We start from the raw sequence: 22,721 nt of genomic DNA, 5'->3' as shown, positions 1-22,721 counted from the left end.
CCTTACTCTCCCTGGCTATTTAAAGCATTAATCTCCATGCATGTTCTGTAGATTGGCAGGGGTAACCAGTCACAATGGGCAGTTTATAGAAGTTCTGCCATTTGAGTCTCAACCAACCCTCTTCATGACTGTTGAGTAAAGGACCGCTTCCCCTTCGGGTAAGGCTTGGCCCAGGAATCTCCAGGTCAATGAAACCCCCTTGGTGACACACTTACACACTAGACAGGGGTGGGCCCTGGAGCACTTGAATCCCATTCCTCTCCTCTCTCTGCACCTCATTCTGAGTCTGGGAGTGAGTCAGTCTTTCCTAAACCCTCAGGTTCCCCCTTTTGGTCTCCTGGGGAAATGAAGAAAGATTTCTACTGCTTTCTTCTTTCTGTGGCCCTGTCAGAAGCCTATTTGAAGAACGGGTCCATCAGTGATAGGTGAGGGGCCTGGTATATCCTATCTCTCTGTTGTAGCCCACTGTCCCAGGCAGAGCTTTTGCTTCTCTGAGCACCAAGGGCTGCCTAGAAGGCTTCGTTTCTCCTTTCCCTTGTACAGAGTTCTGTAGAAATGGGAGGCTATCGGCTCTCCCCCTGGCCTGTGCCCTAGGCCTATACATCAGTACAGAACTCTTCTATCCACGCTGGGCTTACAGCACAGTCCGACCCTGTGCCCTGCTCGGGCCTCTACTCTTAGTGGCCCCTTGGCTTCCCACAGTACCCAGCAAGCTCCAAGGCTGAACAGGCCATCTTTTTATTGTGAATTGCGTGAAGGTGTCCAGAGTGGGCCCTCCGTCTGGCAGTCAAACGCTCGTACACATTTTGTTTCAATGTCAACGACCGCAATCCCCTCAATATCCCATCACTTACCCCACTTCCTCCCTGTGCCTCCTCTTTCCCCATTCCTCTTTCTTTCCTCACCCTTCTGAACTCTGTCCTTGGGCAAATGCTGCCCTTTGAGCTCAAATGGTTGAGCATATAGAAGTTTTATCGTTAGAAAAAAAATGTGTAAGTGAAAGCATGTGTATTTCAGGGTAAACACAGTATGTGGCACTCTCCGGGACCCTCTTGAATCAGTCACACCCATGATGGAGTTGCTGGAGGGAAAACTTGTTGACAGGGTCCAGTTAGCCCAATATTAGCGAATTCTTTTCATTTTCTAAACCCGAGGAAAGCCCATGCTTTGCCGCGTTCCTCTGCAGCTCTCTCCTGGTCCCTGCTGTCCAGGGCCTCATGCAGAGAGCGGATGAGCATGGAACCCCACACCGTTTGCTAAGAAGACCAGGAGAGAGAGCCGGGACTGCGGATACCTGATGTGTGTGACTGGACACGTCTCCTCTCTGGGCCACAGCTCCTCATCCGTACAATGAAAAAATTGGCCTGGACAACTGTTATGGGGAAGGGTTTCCTTCTTAGGAACACTGGGTACCTCACTCCTCTTCCATCTCCCCAGGTGACCAGAGCTCCCTGACTATTGATCTGATCCACCTAGAACAGCAGGCCTCACCCTTGAGGCCTAGAACCCAGTTCTGATTCCCAGCTTACTGGACTTTGAGGCCTGAACAAAGCAGGAGGATCCTTGTCCTCTCTCTGGGAGCCAAGGAATGTGCCCTTACCTGTTTGGAAGCCTGTCCTAATTTGTGTGGCTGCCCTGCAGATTGAGCCCACCCCTTCAACAACAGCAGTGGGATTAGAACCTGTGAGGAGGGAGCTTGTGAACTGAGGCAGGTCTGGCACCAGGACACTGGAAGGACCTACCTTTCCCCTTTACCTTCTCCACCCTAGGGTCCCTGCAGCACCCTCCACCAGGGCGTCTCTCTAAGACAGAGCACCTTGGTGGGCTCAGCTCTATCTCTCTTGATTGAAGACTCTCCATACTCACTGGGGCGACAGAATGAAGACCCTGTAAAACAACGGGGAACCCTGACATGCAAATGAGTGGTTCTTAATGTGTGTGTGTGTGTTGTGGAGTGGAGATGAGGGAGATTTTTCTATATGCACATACTGGGCTTCCCTCTACTCCATACCATTTAATAGGGTGGACTGACCTAGAGAAATATCCCCCAAATGTGCACCCACACCCCTGTGTGACAGAATTAAGGCACGCAGGCCCTGAGTGGTACAAGCAGGTGATGAACTTGGCTGTTTACTAAAAGGTTAGAGATTGGAGACCACTCAGAGGTACTTTGGGAAAAAGGCCCGGCATTTTACTTCTGAAAAGTCAGCCACGGAAAACTCTCCGATACAGTACCCATGAGGTTGTCATGAGTCAGAATGGGAGCACATATTAAAAAAACACACCACATATAGGAGGGTTTGATAGGATATTGTTGTTGATTTCATTTCTTGACATGGGTTGTACAACTATACATAGTATTATTTCTTTCAAAACAAAAACAAGAAAATCCCTCAAAACCCCTTATCCCTCAGACCTAAATAATGATTTGAGTGCCTTGGAAAAGAAACAAAAAGAGTTGGAGGAACAGCAACATTGAAATGGACTAATTAATGGACTTGGAGTCTAGTGACAACAAGCTCATCTAAAAAAAAGAAAGAAAGAATGGAAGCACATGTTATTAGGTTCCATTAAGTCTATTCCAACCCAGAGTGACCTCATGTACAACTGAGCAAAACACTGCCAGGTCCTGTGACATCCTCCCTCACAGCTGGTCCGATTCTTGAGCCCACTGTGGCAGTCAATCGCTCTCCTTAAGGGCCTTCCTCTTTTCCTCTGCCCCTCTGCTTCACCAAGATGACGCCCTTGAGCGGGTACTGCTATCTCCTGACAGCACGTCCAAAGTATGTAAGACTAGCTCACCCCAGCCTTGCCTCTGAGAAGCCCTCTGGCTGTACTTTTTCCAAGAGAGATTGGTTTGTCCTTTTAGCAAACCATACTACTTTCAATATTCAAAATTCATCATTTCAAGATTATAGAAGCACATAGAAGATGTTTAATAAACAAGTGTCACTCAATGAATGTTTGCTCAAAGGAAGAGTTCCCTTGGAGCCTAAGCAGAGAATCTGAAGGTGACAGCTTGGTGATGGGAGAACCGAAATAGGTCATTTTCTGAAGATAGGGAGGGGAGGGAGATGAGTAAGCAGACACTCTCAGAGGGAAGCATTTCGGCTTTGGCTAGCCTCCTGTGGGAGGCTTTTAAGGGAGAGCTTGGGCCTGCTCATCTGCTGTCCCTGAACATTTTTCTTCATGGTTAAGAATTGTGTGACAATTGATGTGTGTATGGATTGTGGTAAGAGTTGTATGAGCCCCTAATAAGGTGATTTAAAAAAAAAAGAATTGTGTGAGTCTCTTCAACATCTGTCCCCACTACATTCTTGCATAGCTCTGGGGTTAACCCACAATTTCTAGCCCCAAGCCCCAAGATGGAGTAAATCATAAAGGAGCTCAGCTTTTAACACCAAGGTTGGAGGTTTGAGTCCTCTCAGAAGGAAAGCCTTTGGAAAAGGCACCATTGAAAGCCCCGTGGAGCACTGCTGACTGACACACACGGGAGCATCGTGAGTCAGAATCTTCTCATCGGCAACTTTTTTTCTTTCTAATTGAACCCTGAACGTGCTATAATTAATAATATACAATGCAAGTGCTAATGGACTCCTGACGTAATATGGAAGAACGACTCAGAAAGCCATGGTGCCCCCACAGTGAGGAATATACAATAGCTAGCGCTCCCTTAGAAGGCATTCTCTGCACCCAACGCCCAGGGATGTGAAGCAATGCCAGACAGAAGAGATGATCCCCTTCTCAACCTCGTCCCTTCCTCTGCCACAATCAAAGACCTTTAAAGAGAAGTCAACCAGATCCAAGCCTTCTCAGCCCTGACTCAAGCCTTTCTCGGAAGCCCCCTGGTCCACTTCCCGTCCTGATTCTTCCAACCACCCCACTTGGGATGACCAATTCCACCCTGGATGACTAACTCATTCTGGCTTGTGAACCAATTTCTGATTCTACCATGGAAAGTCTCACCAACGCCTTTAGTTCCAGGCAAACGGATATGCTTGGTGGTCCTGTAACATTGGATCCTCAAGGCATAGTTCAGCTGCGTTGGCTACTCCCCACGGGGAAAACAAAACAAAACCTGACCTGATGACCCACTTAGAGGTCTCTAGAGCCTGGTTTCCAGATGACTACCACCACAGCAAATCAACCTTTCATCCAAGAGGGTACCCCTACCCTCCATTTTTTTTCAAAGCTCTGCATTTAAATTGTTTTACAAAACAACCTCACCACCTTCAAATACTCTCCATTACACTTCATACATTTGGCAAATGTGAAATTCCATTCTTGGAAACATTTTTCAAACTCAGCTGTTAGGATGACTGACAGTTCCTCCTTCATTTTCTGTTTCACCTTTTCTACATCATCAAACTGCTGTCCTTTTATGTCCTTCATTCACAGAAACAAAAAAGTTGCATGGAGCAAAGCAAGGTGAGTCAGGTGTGTGGGGCAAGAGAGGCATGCTGTTTTTTGCTAAAAACTGACACACTGAGATGGCTGCCTGAGCAGGTGCATTGCCGTGGTGGCAACACCAATCCCCCATCTGCCATAAATTAGGCCTTTTTGTGGCACCCTGTTATGAAATTTTTAAAGAACCTCTATATAGAAAGCTTGATTAACAGTTTGACCTGGTGGAACGAACTCCAAATCCACTGTGAGTTGACATTTTTGTCCATTCGGGAAATTGACGGACATCCAGAACAAGGTTTGTCATCAATCAACATTTCACCTTTTTTTAAATGAGAAAACCATTCATACACTTGAGTTTTTCCTCATAGCACCATCCTTGTAAACTGTGTTTAACATCACAGCAGTTTATGTAACATTTTTCCTGAGCAAGAAACAAAATTTCATACCTGCACACTATTCTCTTAAATTGGCCATCATAAAAAATGACGTTCGAGCAAAATTGCTTTTGTTATTATATTTATTATTATTTTTAAAATTTATTTTAAAACTGCTTTTATAAAAAGATTCACTGTGACCTGAGAGTACCTTCCCAGGTGACACCACAGGGTGCACTAACTCAGAGTGAGTTGCTTGATGCTCACCTAGTGGGAAAACTGCATACTACAGAAAGCTTCACCCAGTGGAATTTTTTTCAGTTTTGGGGGAGGGGGAGTTACCCCCTTGTAAGTTGCCTTCAGCAAATTGAGACCATTCCTTTTCTAAGTTACTGGGTAGAGTTTGCTGGATAGAAAATCCAACAGGGTCCTCCTTATAGCTGGGAATAACTTAGAAAGGCAGCAGCAGCTCCTTCCCTCTCCTCTTTGCCCCATTAGAGATTAAACAAAACAGCAAAATGAGAAGGGATTGCAGCTAGTCTTCTACACAGTTGTGGTTGAACAGTTAAGTAACTGGGCAGGGGTGGTGTTCCTTAAAGCCAAAGGCCTTCCTGTTGGGGCCCCAAGAACGTCTGTCTTAGCATGTTTTCCTATCAAGGGTTTGTACCTTGGGCCACATTGCCAAATTCAACCAACTTAAATTCAACCAACATACCTAATCAAGTATATTACTTGTGACACCACTTTAGAAAAAAACATTTCCCCCTTAAGACTTCAAGATCCTGTCTCTCTTCAAATAAAGCAAGGAGAGCCATCAGTTCCCTGAATCTTACTCAGTATTAGGGCATCACTAATTCAGAAACACAAAGTTCTGTGACCTATACCCCGCAAGAGGACAGGGACTTTCTGGAGGGAACCACCTCAGGCTGAGAGACAGAGACATACTTCAGCCACCCGCACCTTCTTCTCAGGTTATCACATCAAGTCTTTTTTTGTTTTGTTTTGTTTTGTTTAAAACATTTTATTAGGGGTCCATACAACTGTTATCCCAATCCATACACACATCAATTGTGTAAAGCGTATTTGTACATCATTTCTCAAAACATTTTCTCTCCATTTAAACCCCCGACATTAGGTCCTCATTTTTCCCCTCCCTCCCCGCTCCCCCCTCCCACATGAGCCCTTGATAGTTTATAAATGGGCATTTTGTCATATCTTGCCCTGTCCGACTTCTCCCTTCATCCACTTTTCGGTTGTCTGTCCCCCAGGGAGGAGGTCACACACAGTTCCATGCAATCGGTTCCCCACATCAAGTCTTGTAGCTGCTTCTGCTCTCTTTTCCTATCGCCATGTTAGCACCTCAACTGGATTCCAAGCCTGTGAATTCTTCCTCCCCAACCCTCTTCTCTTCCTTATGCCCTTGAGAATGGGGCTTCCTCTTCTCTACCTTGCTTGGGGATCCTTGAGGAGGCCAAGGGGTAAGGACTAGACTATAAGACCAAACTCACCCAGAGGCACCTTGGAAGAACCAGCATGGCGATCTGCTTCCCAGAGGTCACTCCCCTTGGAAGCCCCACGGAGAACTTCTACTGTGCACACATGGGTGCACACATGGTGCACACATGGGTGGCTACAGCCAGAAGCAACTCCACCGCAGCAACTCCACCCGCTTAGTTGGATGCCCAGGCTAAGGAGGGTCTGTCTGGCCTCAGCCCTGAAGTCTGGATGGCGCCTGGCCACAGGCTGGCCTCTGGAGGGAACTATGGCCAGACCCTGAGGACACAGTTATGATGAAAAAGGTAGCAATGTCTGAGGATCAGAAGAAATGGAAATGACACCCTGAAAATAGCAAATGGGGCAACAATGAAATTGTCTTGTGGTAGGCCCACCTCAGGAACCTTCCTAGCCCTGGTCCTTGCCAGACTGGGCTCTGTGCTCCAGCTGGAAGACTGTGGCCAAGCTATTCTACTCACCTCACCACACTTGTGAGAGAATGGGAGGTGGGGGCAAGGGGACGATAGCTGACTATAAAACGTTGGGTGTATTTTGCAACAATAACCAGGTAAGCCGGCTAGGCCTCTCTCTCCACCCTTAGCTGAGAAGCCATGACCAGGCACAAGCTGGAACCAGTTAATGTAAGTTACCACCAGTAACTTGAGCTAGAATTGAATTCAGTCCAAACAAAAACCAAAAGAAAACAACTCATTTCACAAATGAAGAGTCAACTGGAGCTCTTAAATCCATTTGGCGGATACAAAAATGGGGGGGAAATAATGTATGTTTTCTGGATCTCAAGTCTGAGTGCTCCTTCTGCTTTCCCTGTTGCCTCTGCGCTTCATCTGACGCCACCACTAAGTGTCTCTGCTCTTGGCCCAGACCCTTGACCTGGGCCTCAACTTCCTCATCTACACAGTGAGAGGCTTGGAGGAGACCATCTCTGAGAACTAAGGCAAGGTGAATCTAATTGATCTGATTGAAATATGATTGCTACAGTATCTGTAGGAGCTCCCATTAAATAAAACACAGCCTTAGAGCTGGGTGTCTAAGTCTAATTAAAAACCAAAAATGAACAAACAAACAAAAACACCTCAACGAAAGTACATAAGCCCCAGCTGGGGCAGTGGCTCTACTTGACATCACGTAGATTGGGCTCCTGTTTTCAGACACTCACTCTTCCATGTCCATCTTCGTTTTCCTCCCAAACTCCTCTCCAGAGGCAACCCTCAGACTAAAACATTTGAAAGCAACGTTAGAGCTGACTGATACTGGGAGAGAGCCACTGCCAGAGGAGGTCTGGATATCAAAAGGGCGCTGGGTCAACGCGGCTGACTTCTTCCAAGCAACCAGCTACCTAGGAAATACCTACCACCCTAAGGATTGCTGCCACTGGGATCTGACTGGCAAGCCGCCCTTACCTTAAGTGCCACCTCTAGAGCCCCCACCCCTTCCCCTTGCTTATCACAGTACTTCTTGTCCTTATCCATTTTTGGACTAACTATCATCCAAGTGAAGCCAGGCCGATCACACACACACACACACACACTTGCACACACTCAAGATCTAGTACTTCAAATACAGGACACACGCATGCAACATTCTTTGCTGTTTTGGTAGTCGGCGTTAAAGAATCGTTAGCTTTTGGCAGAGTGATAAATGATACTCGTTTGTGGCTTAGGCAGTGTTCCCTCGAGCAGGCTCAGCTTCCACCTCCCCACCCTACCCTCCACAGAAGGTCCCGGCCCCCAGACGCTCATAAAGACCCTGAAGCCAAAGAAGCCTGTCTCCTCCACCAGGGGATATCATCTCCCACACCACTAAGACCCCTTCTTTCTTAAAGGGGGTCTCAAAGGGGAGACAATCGGCTCTTTTCCAATTAGATGTGCCACTTGAGCGCGTGAAAGAAGCATTCAAGCAACGACGCTTAGCGTTCACGTTCCTTTTTATTGAGGCCATCGCATGGACTTGGGACTCCTCACAACAGCCCTGTGAGGTAGGGCGCGCCCCATTTCCCTGCGGGGAGGGTCAGGCTCCGGCAGGGCTGCCTTTTGTCCAAGGTCTCATGGGGCAGAGCGGCGCCTGCTGGACAGTAGCCCTGGCAGCAGCTGAGTCCAGACCCAAGAGCACCAGGTCTTTCCTCCTCGTGAGGTAATTTCCCACGCACCAACCCAGACGGTCTCCTTTATCATCCCACCGCAAAAGCAGAGGCCCTGATGATGCGCAAGCGTGCAGGCTACAAGCAGATGGAGATCAGGACCCCGGGCGCCGGGCTGCTCACTTCGAAGAGAGTACGCGCTTGAACTCCTCGAAGTTCACCCGTCCGTCCTGGTCCTCGTCGGCCTCCTTGATCATCTGGTCCAGCTCCTCCTCCGAGACGTTGGCTCCTATCTTGCCCATCGCCAGCTTGAGCTCGGCCACAGTGATTTGGCCGTCGCCGTCCAGGTCGAACTCTCGGAAGACCGACTGCAGCATTTGCTCGCTGCCCCCCATCTCCTTGGTATATTGGGCTATTACTTCCAGGAACTCTTGGAAGCTGATGCGGCCGTCGCCGTCCTTGTCCACCTTGGAGATTAGGGCCTTCAACTCCTCCTCGGAGAGATTCTTGCCCAGCGCCCGCAACGCCTGGCCCAGCTCTTGGGCGTCGATGGCCCCATCCCCGTTGGTGTCGACTTTCTTGAAGGCAATCTTGAACTGCTCTACCTGCTCGGGGGTCAGATTCTGGGCCATGGCTGTCCCTGTGTCCTACACCGGCTCCAAGCGTCTGAACGTCTGAAACTCCCTGCTGCTCAGAGGGCTTGGCTTTGCGAGAGTGCGATTCGAAGCAAGGTCTGCTTGGGAGCCAAGCACCAGGAGAAGCCTTGGCACTGGAGGGCAGCCCGCGCCTTTTCTGCAGTTGGAGCAAATGGGAGGAGAAAGACTCCCCACCCTCCAATACCCTCGGGCAAAATCCTCCACCCAGGGAGTGACAGCGTGGCAGCAGAGACCAGAAATGCAGGAAATGAGGTGGCAGTACTGGGAGCAAGTCTGGGAACTGGGATGAGGGGGAGATAGGAGGCCTGCCAGCTAGCCTCTCCTGACACTGCCTGCAGACCACCCCCTTCTCCAGAAACATCTTGCCTGTGGATCACAGAGACCTTGACCGGGCTGAGGGCATCAATCTTGCCTCCCTGATTTTACAGAGGCCGTCAAATGAGGTTAACTTCAGAGCTAGGGGGTTGGGGCCATTTTGTTTTTGAAAGGGGTCATTCTCCTCTGACACCAGGAGTCACTGTGAGTGGAAATGGACGAGGTCCCATCTAACAAAGGGTTAGGAAGCTCATTCACCGAGTGGCAGCAGGCTGCCAGGGAAGTGGGGGCAGAGGCGGGGAGCAAGGTCTTGCCACCTTAGGAGCCATGTCTGGGGTTTCCATTCTCCCTCTTGCCTTCTCAGGCACTGCCGCCCGGGTCTGACCCTGCAGGGGAGGGCAGGAGGAAGGCAGATGGGTGGGAGACTTGAGCTTGCCAGGGTGGAATCCGGGGCTTCACCAAATCCCCCGCCCAAGGTGGTGGACACGTCTATCGATAAAGGCTTCGACAAAGCAAGGACTGGGGTTGCGTTTGACTTGTGACTTCCTCAGAATGGGGCTCATAGCTGGCACTGAGAAACTGACTTTCGGCGGCACAAAAAGGCATTTTTTTGTCCTCCCAGAATTCTTCTTTTCCAGGGCAGCTGTGCTTACAATTCCATTCCATTGTTAAATCCCAGGTTCTATATGCAAACCTCTAGGGAGGTGTGAGGGGTTTGGGGGTAGATCCAAATTGAGGTTGGATTCCTGCCTGAGACCTGCAGAAGCGAGAGCCTGCTGGGTGGCTAGTGTCGGGCTAATCTCTGAAGACACTCGGGGGACAGAAAGACACAGAAAGCAGGGGTGTGGTGGGGGGGGGGGCGTGGTGGCTGCAACTGCACAACTCGGCCTGGCTGACAGCTTCTCTAAAAGTCAGCTCGACACAAGGAGAAATCGACCCTGGAAATATCCTAAGGCCATCAGTCTATTCTGTCTTCAGATGGAAATCCACTTCGGCCCACTGCTCTACTCCAGGGTTCAGAGCAAGAATTCAGTCCTTGGGGATAGTCCCCAAGTCCCTGCAGCTGTGGAACCCAAGAAGGTCTTTTCCTTGGTAGTCTCCATAATAACTTTCTCAAGAGAATTCTTGAGAATTCTTGATCCCCATCGATCTCCATAGATAGTTCTCTCTTGAGCTCTTGAATTTCCATTACTTCCTCCCAACCCTACCTCATAAGGAACAAACTCCTCTTTTACTCTTCTAAGAAATTTTATAAATTTTACCACTCTCCGGTTCAGCCATTCAAATAGGCCAAGCAAGCATTCTCTCCTCTGCAGTGCAGCGGAGCAAAATACCTCCCCACTCTTCTTTCCTGCGCACCCAACGCCCCGACTCTTGAGTTCAGGGGGGTATGGAAGTGTAGGCAGGGGCACAAAAAGCTATGATGTTGTCGAGCTCCTATTGTCTTTCAAAGACATCTTGAAGAGTATTGCTATTTCATCTTGGTGCTGGAATAGTACAGAGACCTCAATAAGTATTGAGCAATTTCTCCATGGAGCTGACGGCTAGTATTGGGTGGAGAATGTCAATTAAGCAAAGAGACAAGGAAGGGTGGAACGCTTAATGACTAGTACCAACCCATCGCCTTTATTGTTTTAAAGAATATTGAAGATATAAATCTATATTTTAAGCATCCTTCTGTTCTCATCTTATTAGCAAGACCTGTGATTAAAATTCAAGATGATTACTAATTATTTTCCTTGGTATTAAATAAATAATACTTTGTAAATGATGGAGAACTTTCTAAATATGGTCAGAAAGCTCGAACTCTTGATTTCAACTTTGTTTCTGATTTAGGGACATAACTATGTCTCAATATCTTCATCTGTAAAGTAGGAGACTATGGCCATCATACCTGATGCAGGTAGGCAGACTCAAAGATCAAAGTACAGAACAAATAGGTACCAACAAGCTGATTTGTTTGATGTAAACCATCACTCAAATATCCCTGGGGAGGAGGAACTTGCTCTCAATTTTGTTATTACCGTATATATTCGAGTATAGGCCAACCCGTATATCAGCCAAGGCACCTAATTTTACCACAAAAATGGCATTTAAAAAAATGTGCTGAAAAAAACTCGGCTTATATACAAGTATATATGGTAAGCCTCTCATGATGGACCTGATAAATTAAACTTATCTGCCTTAAGGTTTTAGTTAAGTCCAACAGTCCAAGGCCCTGAACGTCAACTTGCTTTTAACAAGTGGAAAGAAGGGTCTCTGTTTAGAAAAAAAAAACCCAACTGGATAAGTTTCAGCATGGTGCTTGGGACAGGAAGATGAGAATTCGGCGCAAATATGATATTTCTCTACTCTGTAAAGAGCTACAAGCTTGGAAACCCATAGAGGTGGTTCTACAGGATCAACTCAATGGCAGTGAGTTTTTGTTGTTGTTGTTTTGAGATGAAGTCTTCAGGAAATAGAGTCCTGGGTCCAATGCATTTTGGGATGAGATTTAGACTACTGATTAGTACTCAACCCCCAGCCTGCTTTTAATTTTTTTAAATCCTATTTCCCGTCTTATTCAGTGCTTTTTCTTTTCAAAGCATGGATAAAAACTGAAAACATTTCTTTCATTCTTGTTTCCCAGCCATCTGGGAGGTTGCTATTCCATCTTCTCTGGGTGGTGGGGGGGGGGGGGGGGGGGGCATCGATGAGTGACTGTTAGACACAGCTGAACGTGGAAGTTGTTGCCCAAATCTACTCAACCCCCTTTATTTTCCTAAGTTTAAACACCCATAGGGTGGGTGGACAGTCACGTCTTGGCTCTTCAAAGGAAGTGGTAGAGAACGACTAATTAATGCCTTACAGCCACAAGTGTCTTTACAGTAAAGTGCACCCACAGGCCGCACCTGCTACCCAGCTCCCAGAATGGAAAATGGAGGGAGTGTTATCATCCATCAGGCGAGAAGCCTGAGGCTGAGAGGCTAAGTCACTTGCCCATCATCCTGCAACTGAGTCACCAGCATGGGATGCATCACAGGAAATAGGTGAGAGGAGATAAAGAACATTCCTACACCCAGGCCGAGGCCTGGTGGTCATCTATCTCCCTTGGCCTGTATATAAGAGAGCTAAAGGGAGGGTACTAAGGGTGCTGGGGTAAGTTCAGTGGGAAGAGGAAAGACTTGGGTTTGCTGAGAAAAGAACCCCTGGTGCCGAGTGAGAAAGGTGAGCAGGCTTGGTAGAAGAAACTTGAGGTTTTGGGGACTGGTACCTAAGGAGGCAACTTTCTTCCCACCAATTCCTTCTCTTTTTTGGTCTCCTCTTTCAGCTCGTCTTCTTGACAATGTTGTGATAAAAAACAAACGAACAATAAAACCATTGCTGTTGATTCTCACTCAGAATGACTTCCCGGGAAGAAGCAGAACTGCCCTGTGGAGTTCCTAAGGCTGTAAATAAGCAGAGCTTCTGCCTTGTTCTCCAAACCTCCAACCTTGCAGGTAGCGGTCAAGCGCTTCACCACCTAGCCATCGGGCCTTCTGATCCTGTGATGGAGCCGTCAACCCTTCTAATGAGAATGACCACGGCCCTGGAGGAGATGACAATCCCCTTCCCTGGGGAGGACTGAAAACCCCTGCAAGTGTCATAGGAATGGAACGATGGACACCCCTCTGAGGCAGGCTGGACAGCTCCTCCCTGGCGTCTGCAGAGGCAGCAAGCGCTGCGCTGCTTGTACAAACAGTAGCCAGGCCAGTCATCTGCCTGTGTGTGTGTGTTGGTCTGTGTGCACATGTGTTGCTATGCATGTGCAGGTGTGTTGTGTGTGTGTGTGCGCGCGCGCGCGCGCCAGGCACTGACAATGACTGGCTAAAGCCAACTCAAGCTTTCCATCCCCAGGAACAAAATACTCTCATGACTATCTTTTGTGGGCGAAGTACTTCTGAGAAACCAGTAAAAGCACTGAACCTGGGCTCAGACTTCTCTTGCTTCTCTGGCTTTCAGGAACCTAATTTTGCAAGAGCCAGGTTCCATGATGCTGGAACAGCCCTGAACGCCCCCACAGAGATTCTTTTCAAGCCTGCACGGAGGAGGCCGTGGCAGAGGATGGTGGGCGGTGGAGTGGGCAGTAGGAGGAATAGGGAGCTAACAACAAGTATGAAAAGTAAATATTCTGAAAATGATTGTGCTGATGATTCCAAATCTTGTTAATATGATTGAATGATTAGAGTGCAGGGAGGGTGGGGTGGAAAGGGGGAACTGATTACAATTACAAGGATCTATATATAACCTCCTCCCTGGGGGATGGACAACAGAAAAGTGGGCGAAGGAAGATGTCGGACAGTGTAAGATATGACAAAATAATAATTTATAAATTACTAAGGGTTCATGAGGGAGGAGGGAGGGGGAGGAAGGGTGAAAATGAGGAGCTGATACCAAGGGCTCAAGTAGAGAGCCCTTGAGAATGTTTTGAGAATGATGATGGCAACAAATGCACAAATGTGCTTGACACAATGGATGTATGTATGGATTGTGATAAGAGTTGTACGAGCACCCAATAAAATGATTTAAAAATAACGATCGAATGATTAACTTATATGATATGTGAAGTGTACACCAATAAAACGATTTTGAACAAACAAACAAGCCTGCATGGACAATCACCACTTCACTCATCTATAGAAGAGCCTTCCTCAGGCCCACCTCCCCTCATGGAGTGCGTCATCCTCACGACGTCACAACGTCCCTACGTCATAAGCAGTGGCAACAATGAGCGATTACGCTATCTTCACAGAGGGAGGGCAGCACTGCAGAGCAGGCTCTGGGCACCTTTTCTGCATGTAGATGCAACAAGCTGTTTCCTAGAGAGAAGCAGCAGAGCTAGGTGGTGAAGATCACTGGCTTGGAGATCAGACTGCTGTGGAATAAGGCCCTGGCTTTACCATTTTACAAGCTGTGTAGCTTGCAGCATGTTACATCACCTCCCCAGCATCCTTCCCCTCCATTGTAAAGAGGGTAATAATAGTACCTGCTTTGTGAAGTTGTTGAGAAGACTACATGAATGAGCAGCAGGGAAATCGGCCCACTTAGAATACGCATGGAATAGGAACAGCATTCAAAATATGAACTATTCCAATTACTCACCCACCCATTTACCATAACCTTAGCAATCTGCTATGAACAGTTAGGTTCTCATTTGTTTGAAGATGTTTTCTTCCAGGTCAAAGGATTACAAAACAAAAAATACCCCACTTTGCTATAGAATCCATTTTTACTCATAGAGACCCTGTAGGGTAGGGTAGAACTATCCCATTAGGTTGCCAAAGCTGTTATCTATATGGCAGTAGACTGCCATCTCGTTCTTCCATGGCACAGCGAGTCGGTTTGAACCACCAACACTTGTGAGTTGCTGAGTGCTTAACCACTGTGCCATCCAGGTCCTTTGTCAAAGGATGGTTGTTTTTATGTGCTCCTGAGCAGGTTCCGATTTCAGAGCCATGTATAAGGAAACACAACACTTCCCAGCCCTGCCCCATCCTCACAGTTGTTTGTCCCTAGGTTTTCAAAACTTATTGCAACCACTATGTCAGGACGCTTTACTAGGCTCGGTCAAGGGATAACTTTAAAGCAGACCAGGGCAGCGTGTTAAGTCCACAGAATATCTTAAGGTGAGCTAGAAAACACATGATTTCACTGACAGCAGGGACATTATCTATCTGGCCCACCACATCACTCCCCGTGCCCACCACGTAGTAGATGCTTCGTATGTGTTCAATGCATTGGATACCACATTTGAAGACTCAGAAGTTTGAGATCCCTTTCCCTTTTAGCTCTGTATCCAACAGTGTGATTCTTGGGCTCTAACAAAATAAAGGCATCGCAGAGGGACTCCTGGGAAAAGAGCAGAGGCCGTACTCTCATGGAGATAATGTTCAAAAGAGACAAAACACATGTTTTGATGTTGTGGGATGAAGGGTGGCTTTTGCTGTGCACTCAGAACTGTTTGTAATACGGATTGTTATTTGAATAGTGCCCACAATTTGCCCAGACTGGTTTGTTTACTTGGCAAGAGCAATGCTTCCCTTGGTCAATGACACACCTGGAAACTTGGCAAGACACACATTACTCTGTCTCCCAGGCTCAAGGCCTGTACATCAGTTAGCACATACATGCCCAGCACCGGTGGCAGGAACCCTCAAGTGGCCTGGCACTTTCAGGAACAGTGTCTCAAATGAGACATTTTCTCAGATAACTGAAATGGATGCCTGTCCATGTCACGGGGTCCCTTGGGTGGTGCACATGGTTAGTTAAATACTTAACTACTAGCCAAAAGGTTGGCAGTCTGAATCCAGCCAAAGGTGTCTCAGTCCTGGCAATCTGAACACCCGAAGGAGCAATTCTACACTTCACACATGCGGGTGCCGCAAGTCAGGATCAACGCAAAGGCAAACAGTAATGAGCACAAGCATTTTACCTTTAACCACTTTGGGTGGAAATCCTTCTCAAGTAAACTCAAACCAAACTCACTCCCATAGAATCAATTCAGACTCATGGTGACCCTGTAAGACAGGGTAGCTAAGGGAGAGTTGGGAGGAAAAAGGGGGGAACTGATCACAAGGATCTACAGAACCCCCTCCCAGGGGGATAGATGACAGAAAAGTGGGTAAAGGGAGACAGTGGTCAGCGTAAGATGTGAAAAAACAATTTATAAATAATCAAGGGTTCATGAGGGAGGAAGAGAGGGAGGGGGAATGTGCTGATATCAAGGACTCAAGTAGAAAGAAAATGTTTCGAGAATGATGATGGCAACATATGGACAAATGTGCTTGACACAAGGGACGTATGTATGGATTGTGATAAAAGCTGTAAGAGCCCCCAATAAGATGATTGGGGGGGGGGGTGGAAGGTACAAGGTAGAACTGCCCCTGTGGGTTTCTGCTACTCTTTACAGGAATAGCAAGTTTCATCTTTCCCTCATAAAGCAATTGGTGGTTTTGAACACGTAGCTCGTCACCCAGTGTGTAACCACTACACTGCCATGGCTCTATTACGTTTTATCTCTCTTACTTTTCAACAAGTTAGGCATAACATAAATCCAGTGGTTAAAAATAATTATTTTCTGCCATACCTTAACACTTCCTACGGGACTTACTTGTGTAGGGTCTCTTAGCCAAACACTGGACAGTCTGCAAAGAGCTCCCATTTCTTTTTTCAAAATTTATAATGATTTTTCCATTTTAATTTATTATTAATTTGGAGTTAATACATATATCCTATCATTCAATAGTTCAATTCCCATTTCTTAAGAGAGAAGGGAATCAAAAAAAGAATGTTGACACTTAAGACAGCTGAAAAAAATGAAGAAATATGTTTCCATTCCAGGAATCTTGGAAAAGAAAAATATCCTCCTGGTAAAGATTGAATTTCCTCTAACTTAACTCTGTAGACTTGCTTGAGATACCCCTGTGGGCTGCATTCTCCAGCCAGTGTGGAGACCAGCGAATCTCTGGTTTCATGGTTTCCAGTTCCCAATACCAGGTAAGCCTTGGGGAGCATCCAGGAAAGGTTCAACTGTGGAGTTGACTGGCTGATAGTGGCCAGTCAACTGGTCAGATTAGAACGGTGCTCCATGGGGTTTTTCATGACTGGGTTTGGGGAAGGAAATCAGGCATTTCTTCCAAGTGACCTCTGGGCAGATTAGAACCTCCAATCTTTTGGTTTGCAGCTGACTGTGTTAAGCATTTGAACCACCTAGGACCGGGAAGGGGCACAATTTGAGAGAATAAGGGGGTTGGGAAAAGAAAAATGGGAGGTGGCCAAGGACAGAAGAATAAGAAGCTAAGCTGTTTTGGCCGAGGTGACTAGATTGGAGGAAAAGAACACTAGACAAGGAATCAGCAGATTCTATGCTAACCATGCGAGCCTCAGCTTAGATGACCCTGAAACCAGAAGAACTAGCTGATGCCCGGTCACTACTTCTCACTGCTCTGAGAGGGATCACATTCTAACATCCTCTATCGAGTGGAAGAAATATGTGAAACAAAACTCAACATCATTAAAAAGACCAGGCTTATGGTCAGATGGAGACTAGTGGCCTTTCATCATCTTCCAGGCCTAGAATGAAACTCGCCCACCTGGTGCAATTTTTTAGCCAGATAATAGACAGGTCTATGATGTGAACAACGACAGTAGGGAAGCCCAGCTGCTGTAGAACAATCAATCATTCGAGATCAAAAGGGCCGCATTTACCAGAGGACAAAATTCATAAGGGTCAGGAAAGAAGAAAGAATGCAATGCAGAACACAGAGGAGAAGTGGGATGAGGGTTGCATGGTGAGGACTATGTCAGGAAAGGGAAATGCAGATGGAGTACTAAATGGAAGACTGATTTTCTCTGAAAACCATCCCTCAATTCACAAAAAGTTACTATTAATTTTTAATTCATGCTAAGCCTGACCCTATAGCTTATTGCCTTTGGGATTTTGAAAAAATGATAGCTCTCTGAGGTTCAGTTTTATCAACTGTAAAAGTGGTTAACAAGGACACCTAAACATTTGAGGCTATCATGACAACTAAATGGAAAAAATATTTCTGAGACCACGTTTAGCCTCCTTCTCCTCCTTCTAACAGAAGCTAATAGGCACTGGGCCAGTGGACCACCCAGTACATGAAGTTGTAGGTGTGAGACAAGGTTCTCTTTTTCAACGCAAATGGTGCAAAGGAGGGAGATAATCATCCTTGGATCTGATACCAGGAAAGAAAGAAAGACTATGATGTTTTTGGACAAAGAGGAAAGGAAACAGGATGCTTTTGTAGTTTAGGTCAACAGGCCCCATGTTTGGGGGCTCACGAGATTGGGGATGAACACTGGCATATTACAATGGCTCTTTTCCAGGGGGTACCCACTCTGCTCAGGGCCTGTCCTTGTGAGCACTGGCATGAGGAAGCAGAAAGGGCACAGGCTTGAACAGATTCAGAACCTTAGAACTCATGGAGCAAGACCATGTCTAATTCAGCCTGACAGCGCCTCATGCCTAAGCTGGGAAGGGCCACAGTGATGTCACTCACTGTTTATCCTTCTACCTGAGAAAGAGAGGTGGCCTGTTTGTTTACCCTTGAAAAGAGTCAGTTCTCATTAAGGAGGGCTCCTTTAGAGAGAGTTCTCAATGTACTCGTTCTACAGACATTAACACAAACTGGCCCTACCCACAGCTGGAACTCTGTTTCACACATAGAAATCTACTCTGCAGGAGCCAGTGCCCCTTTAGAGAAGCCTTGGCAAAGCAGGTGAGCACGTGAGTGCTTTCAGTCTGTCAGGCACGGCGTGAGGAGTCCACTCTGGAGAGGGGCCATGATGGTATTACACTCAGGGGAAGAAAGGCAGGAGCTGCTCCCGGGAGGGGTGGAGAAAACCAGGAGACGTCACTCCCGCCATGAATGTTTCCTCTCTAAGTTACCCAGAGATGGGGATGTCTATAGTGGGGATGGAATCAATGCCAAGCTGTGCCTCCACAAGAGATCCATCAGCAGCCTAGAATGACAAAGGGTGGGAAGTCTACCGCCTCTCACCCCGCTTACCTCTTACAGTCAGACTCAAGTCCGCCATCACAGGCAAGTAACATTTTGCTGAAGATCATCCAATAACAGTTGCAGCAGTGCACTGACAGGGAGTTTCCAGAGGTTGGGCTGGATTCAGAAGAGTACGTGGAACGAGGGATATCATTGCTGACGTTGGATGGATCTTGGCTGAAAGCAGAGAATAGGAGAAACATGTTTACTGGTAATTTATGGACAGTGCAAAGCATTTGATGGTGTGGATCATAACAAACTATGAAAAACCTTGAGAAGAATGGGAATTCCAGAACACTCTGTTCATGAGGACCTTGCACTTGGATCAAGCAGTTGTGCAAACAGAACACAGGAATACTGCATTGTTTTTAAAACGGGCGAGGTGTGCATCAGGGTTATAGACTCTCATCAGACTTATTCGATTTGTGTGCTGAGTGAATCATCAGACACGCCGGCTTCCATGAAGAAGAATGTGGCATCAGGACTGGAGGAAGGCTTATTGATGATCTTAATTATATGGATGACACAACCCTGATTGCTCAAAGTGAGAAGGACTTGAATATCTTGCTGGTGACGAACAAGGATTGCCACCTTCAGTATGGATTACAACTCCAGGCAAAAAAACCCCAAATCCTCACAACTGGACCAATAGGTAACATCATGATAAATGGAGAAAAGGTGGACACTGTCAAGGATTTTTGTCTTGCTTGGATCCACAATCAATGGTCATGTAAGCAACAGTCAAGAGATCAAATGATGCAGTGTGTTGGGTAAATCTGTTGCACAAGACCTCTTTCAAGTGTTGAAAAGCAGAGAGGTTACTTTAAGGACTAAGGTGACCGAAGCCATGGTATTTTCCAATAGGAGTGAGATTAAAAAACATTTCCACCTCCAATACTTTTTTACATCAAGGAGTTCTGGTGGCATAGGAGGGGGTACCCAATAAAACTCAGATTTTTTCCCCCACAGCTGTTTTTAAATTTTTTTTACAAAACAACCTCATCACCTTCAAAGTACGCTCCATTACACTTCATGCATTTAACAAATCTGCAATTCTATTCCTGAAAACATTTTACAAACTCATCTGTTTGGATGACAACAAATCCCTCGTTTTTGTCTTTGCCTCTACAACATAAAATTGATGCCCTTTCGTGTCCTTCTTTATTCTTGGAAACAAAAGGAAGTCACATGGAGCAAGGTCAGGTGAATAAGATGCAGAGGGCACGAGAGACAGGCTGGTTTTTGCCAAAAACTAGCGTACTGAGATGGCTGTGTGAGCAGGCACATCGTGGTATCAAAACCAGTCCTCCATCTGCCACGTATCAGGCCCTTTTTTGGTTGCAGACTGTTAAACAATCTTTTTTAGAACTTCTAAACAAAGCTTGATTAACAGTCTGATCTGGTGGAACAAACTCCAAATGTACTATTCCCCCTCATCAAAAAACAAGGAAACAAATGAGCATTGATCTTTGATTTCACTTGACGAGCTTTGGGGGGGCAAGGTGATGATGGCATCTGCCGCTGTCCTGATTGATGTTTGCTTTTGGGGTCATAAGCACAGCACCATGTCTTGTCACCAGTAATGACCTTGGGGGGAAAGTCAGTCATTTTGGAGCTGTTCTTTCAAAGCATGGCTTGTTTCCAGTTGACTGTTTTTTACTAATAAATTGGAACCCGAGGAATGAATCTTCAAGCGACCCTCTCATCCCCAAATCTTCCATTAAAATTCACTGACCCGACCTCCAAGATCGTCGGGCTTAACTTCCCCATCTTTTCATTGGTTTGTGGTTGGTCTTTGAACACAAGTGCACGGATCTTGTCAACATTTTCATCCGTTCTGGAAGTTGACGGGCCTCCAGAACGAAGTTTGTCATCAATCAACATTGCAAAACCACCTGCACACTTGAGTTTTTCCCATAGCGCGATCCTGGTAAGCTGTGTTCAAACTCACAACTGTTTCTGCAACATTTTCCCCAAACAGAAACAAAATTTCACAGCCTCATGCTGTTCTCTTAAATCGGCCATCACACACACACACACACACACACACACACACACAAAACGAGGTTTGAGCGAAACTCTTTTATGGAAAAATTCACTGCACTCACTCAGAGCGAGTTGCTTGATAGTCACCTAGCGGGGAAAATGCATACTATGAAAACTCTGCCCAGCAGCGCCTTTTTTACAGAGTTGTTTGTATTTTGGTACCCCCTCAGAGAACAGGCTACAAAATGAGCTGCTAACGACACAGTTAGTCATTTGAAGCCACCAGTTGCTCCTAAGGAGCAAGATGAGGCTTTCTGCCCCTGTAAAGACGGAAGGCTTCAGAAACTCGAAGGGCAGTTCTAGTCTGCTCTAGAGGGCTGCTAGTGAGTCAGAATTGACTTGACGGTGATCAGCTGAATTTTTTCTTCCATCGTCCCTTTCTACACATCTAGCAAACTTCCTCCCATTGCCCCATTACATTCCTCCTTCCTACGTTATAGATACCCGTGGTGGCTTTTATCACGTGGTACATGCACACGCTTAAAGAATGCATGCAGGCATCGCGCTGAGCTGGTTTGTCCTCTGGGCTTCCAACCTTTGGGAAGTTCCCCATTCTTGTCCTGGAAGCTTCACACCGGCTTTGACTAGTTCATGAGACCCAAGGGACCGTGCTCTCCTTACACTGCTTTTCTTTTTTTTTACGTCCCCCTAACACAGCACCAAGGAGCCCTGGGCGTGGTGGGTGATACATTGGTCTGCTAACAAGTTCAGTTGCTAAAACCCATGAGCCATTCTGCAAGAGGAGATACGGCTTTCTGCTTCTACTCTGTCTTACAAGATCACCAAGAGTCAGAATCAACTCTATGGCAGTGAGCTTGGTTTGGGTTTGGTCAGAGCCCCGCTCTGTGCCTGATAGCATATGGATGACCCCTAGTATTCATGCCACACTGTAATAGAATTGCGGATGACCTTTTACATCACGGTTCAATAATGCCAGTGGCCACCAGCCTTATGCTTGCCTTAAAGATTGATCCCGCCCTGGCCACAGCTGACTGCTGAAATTAAGAAGAACCATAGTGATGCCCTGCTGCTTCCCTTACCTGAAGGAGGAGTGACTAACATATATCGAGCTCTTCTTATGTGCCAAGTACCAAGCTAAGGGCTTTCCAAGATGATTTCTCAGGTCCTCCCTCACTAGTTACTCTGCCGTACAGATAAAACCACTGAGACTTACAGATATCACAAACTCGTTACATGGAAGAGCCCGGAATTTTAATCTAGGTTTGCCTCATTCTATAGTTCAATCTTTTGTTCCCTGTATCACGGCACCCCTCGCATTACCTTATAATGTTAGGCTCCGTGGTCCACTGTAAAGATAACCACAGCACAGCTCAGGCAATGCTTAGAGAACCAATTAGATTAGCACCAAGATTTTTGCACTCAGAAGCACGCCATTCTGAGCAATGTAGTTGTGCATATTCTTTCGGAGAGGCATCTTTATAGCTTAATTAGTGTAATTGGTCAGGGACCCCTCTCTGATGTGGTAGAGAAGAGGTGACTGCGGGGTGGTGGTAAAACCACAGGATATGCCTGAAAGAAAATGTGTTTTCAACCCAGCTCCGCAGCCCACCGATTATGATCATGTGGCCTTAGCAACACACTTCACAGCTTTTAAATTAGGTAATCTGGTAAATGTGCCTTGCATATTACCAAATAAAACTAAATCCACCACCATCGCGTCAGTTCGCAACTCCTAGCAACCCTGTAAGACAAAGTAGAATTGCTTTTAATAAATGTTTATGAAATTTTGGGAAGCAAATCATTTGCAATACCCTTTCAGCATCAC

At 46.6% G+C, this 22,721-nt stretch overlaps 1 protein-coding gene and 1 long non-coding RNA gene across 3 annotated transcripts in view; both read right to left on the bottom strand.

Annotated features, from left to right (window-relative positions):
* LOC123521170 overlaps positions 1-18,961 on the bottom strand; it is a 51,133-nt gene extending 32,172 nt beyond the window's left edge. For both annotated transcript variants that reach the window (XR_006679637.1, XR_006679639.1), the window contains exon 1: positions 18,899-18,961. This is a non-coding gene — a long non-coding RNA (uncharacterized LOC123521170). The remainder of the gene's footprint in view (positions 1-18,898) is intronic.
* CALML5 (calmodulin like 5) lies at positions 8,553-9,005 on the bottom strand. The gene has a single exon (XM_004712643.1). The coding sequence runs from the start codon at positions 9,003-9,005 to the stop codon at positions 8,553-8,555; it is 453 nt and encodes a 150-aa protein (XP_004712700.1).
* Positions 18,962-22,721: the final 3,760 nt, after the last annotated feature.

The sequence above is a fragment of the Echinops telfairi genome, unplaced genomic scaffold (genome assembly GCF_000313985.2).
Source record: "Echinops telfairi isolate 266 unplaced genomic scaffold, ASM31398v2 ScPeMD7_7473;HRSCAF=8511, whole genome shotgun sequence".
Lineage (NCBI taxonomy): Eukaryota > Metazoa > Chordata > Mammalia > Afrosoricida > Tenrecidae > Echinops > Echinops telfairi.
Note: the sequence above shows the minus strand (reverse complement) of the source record. Positions and strands in the feature narration are given on the sequence as shown.

What these genes read in the sequence shown, in the direction of transcription:
- CALML5 (XM_004712643.1), bottom strand. Translation starts at nt 9,005, where the DNA reads ATGGCCCAGAATCTGACCCCCGAGCAGGTAGAGCAGTTCAAGATTGCC.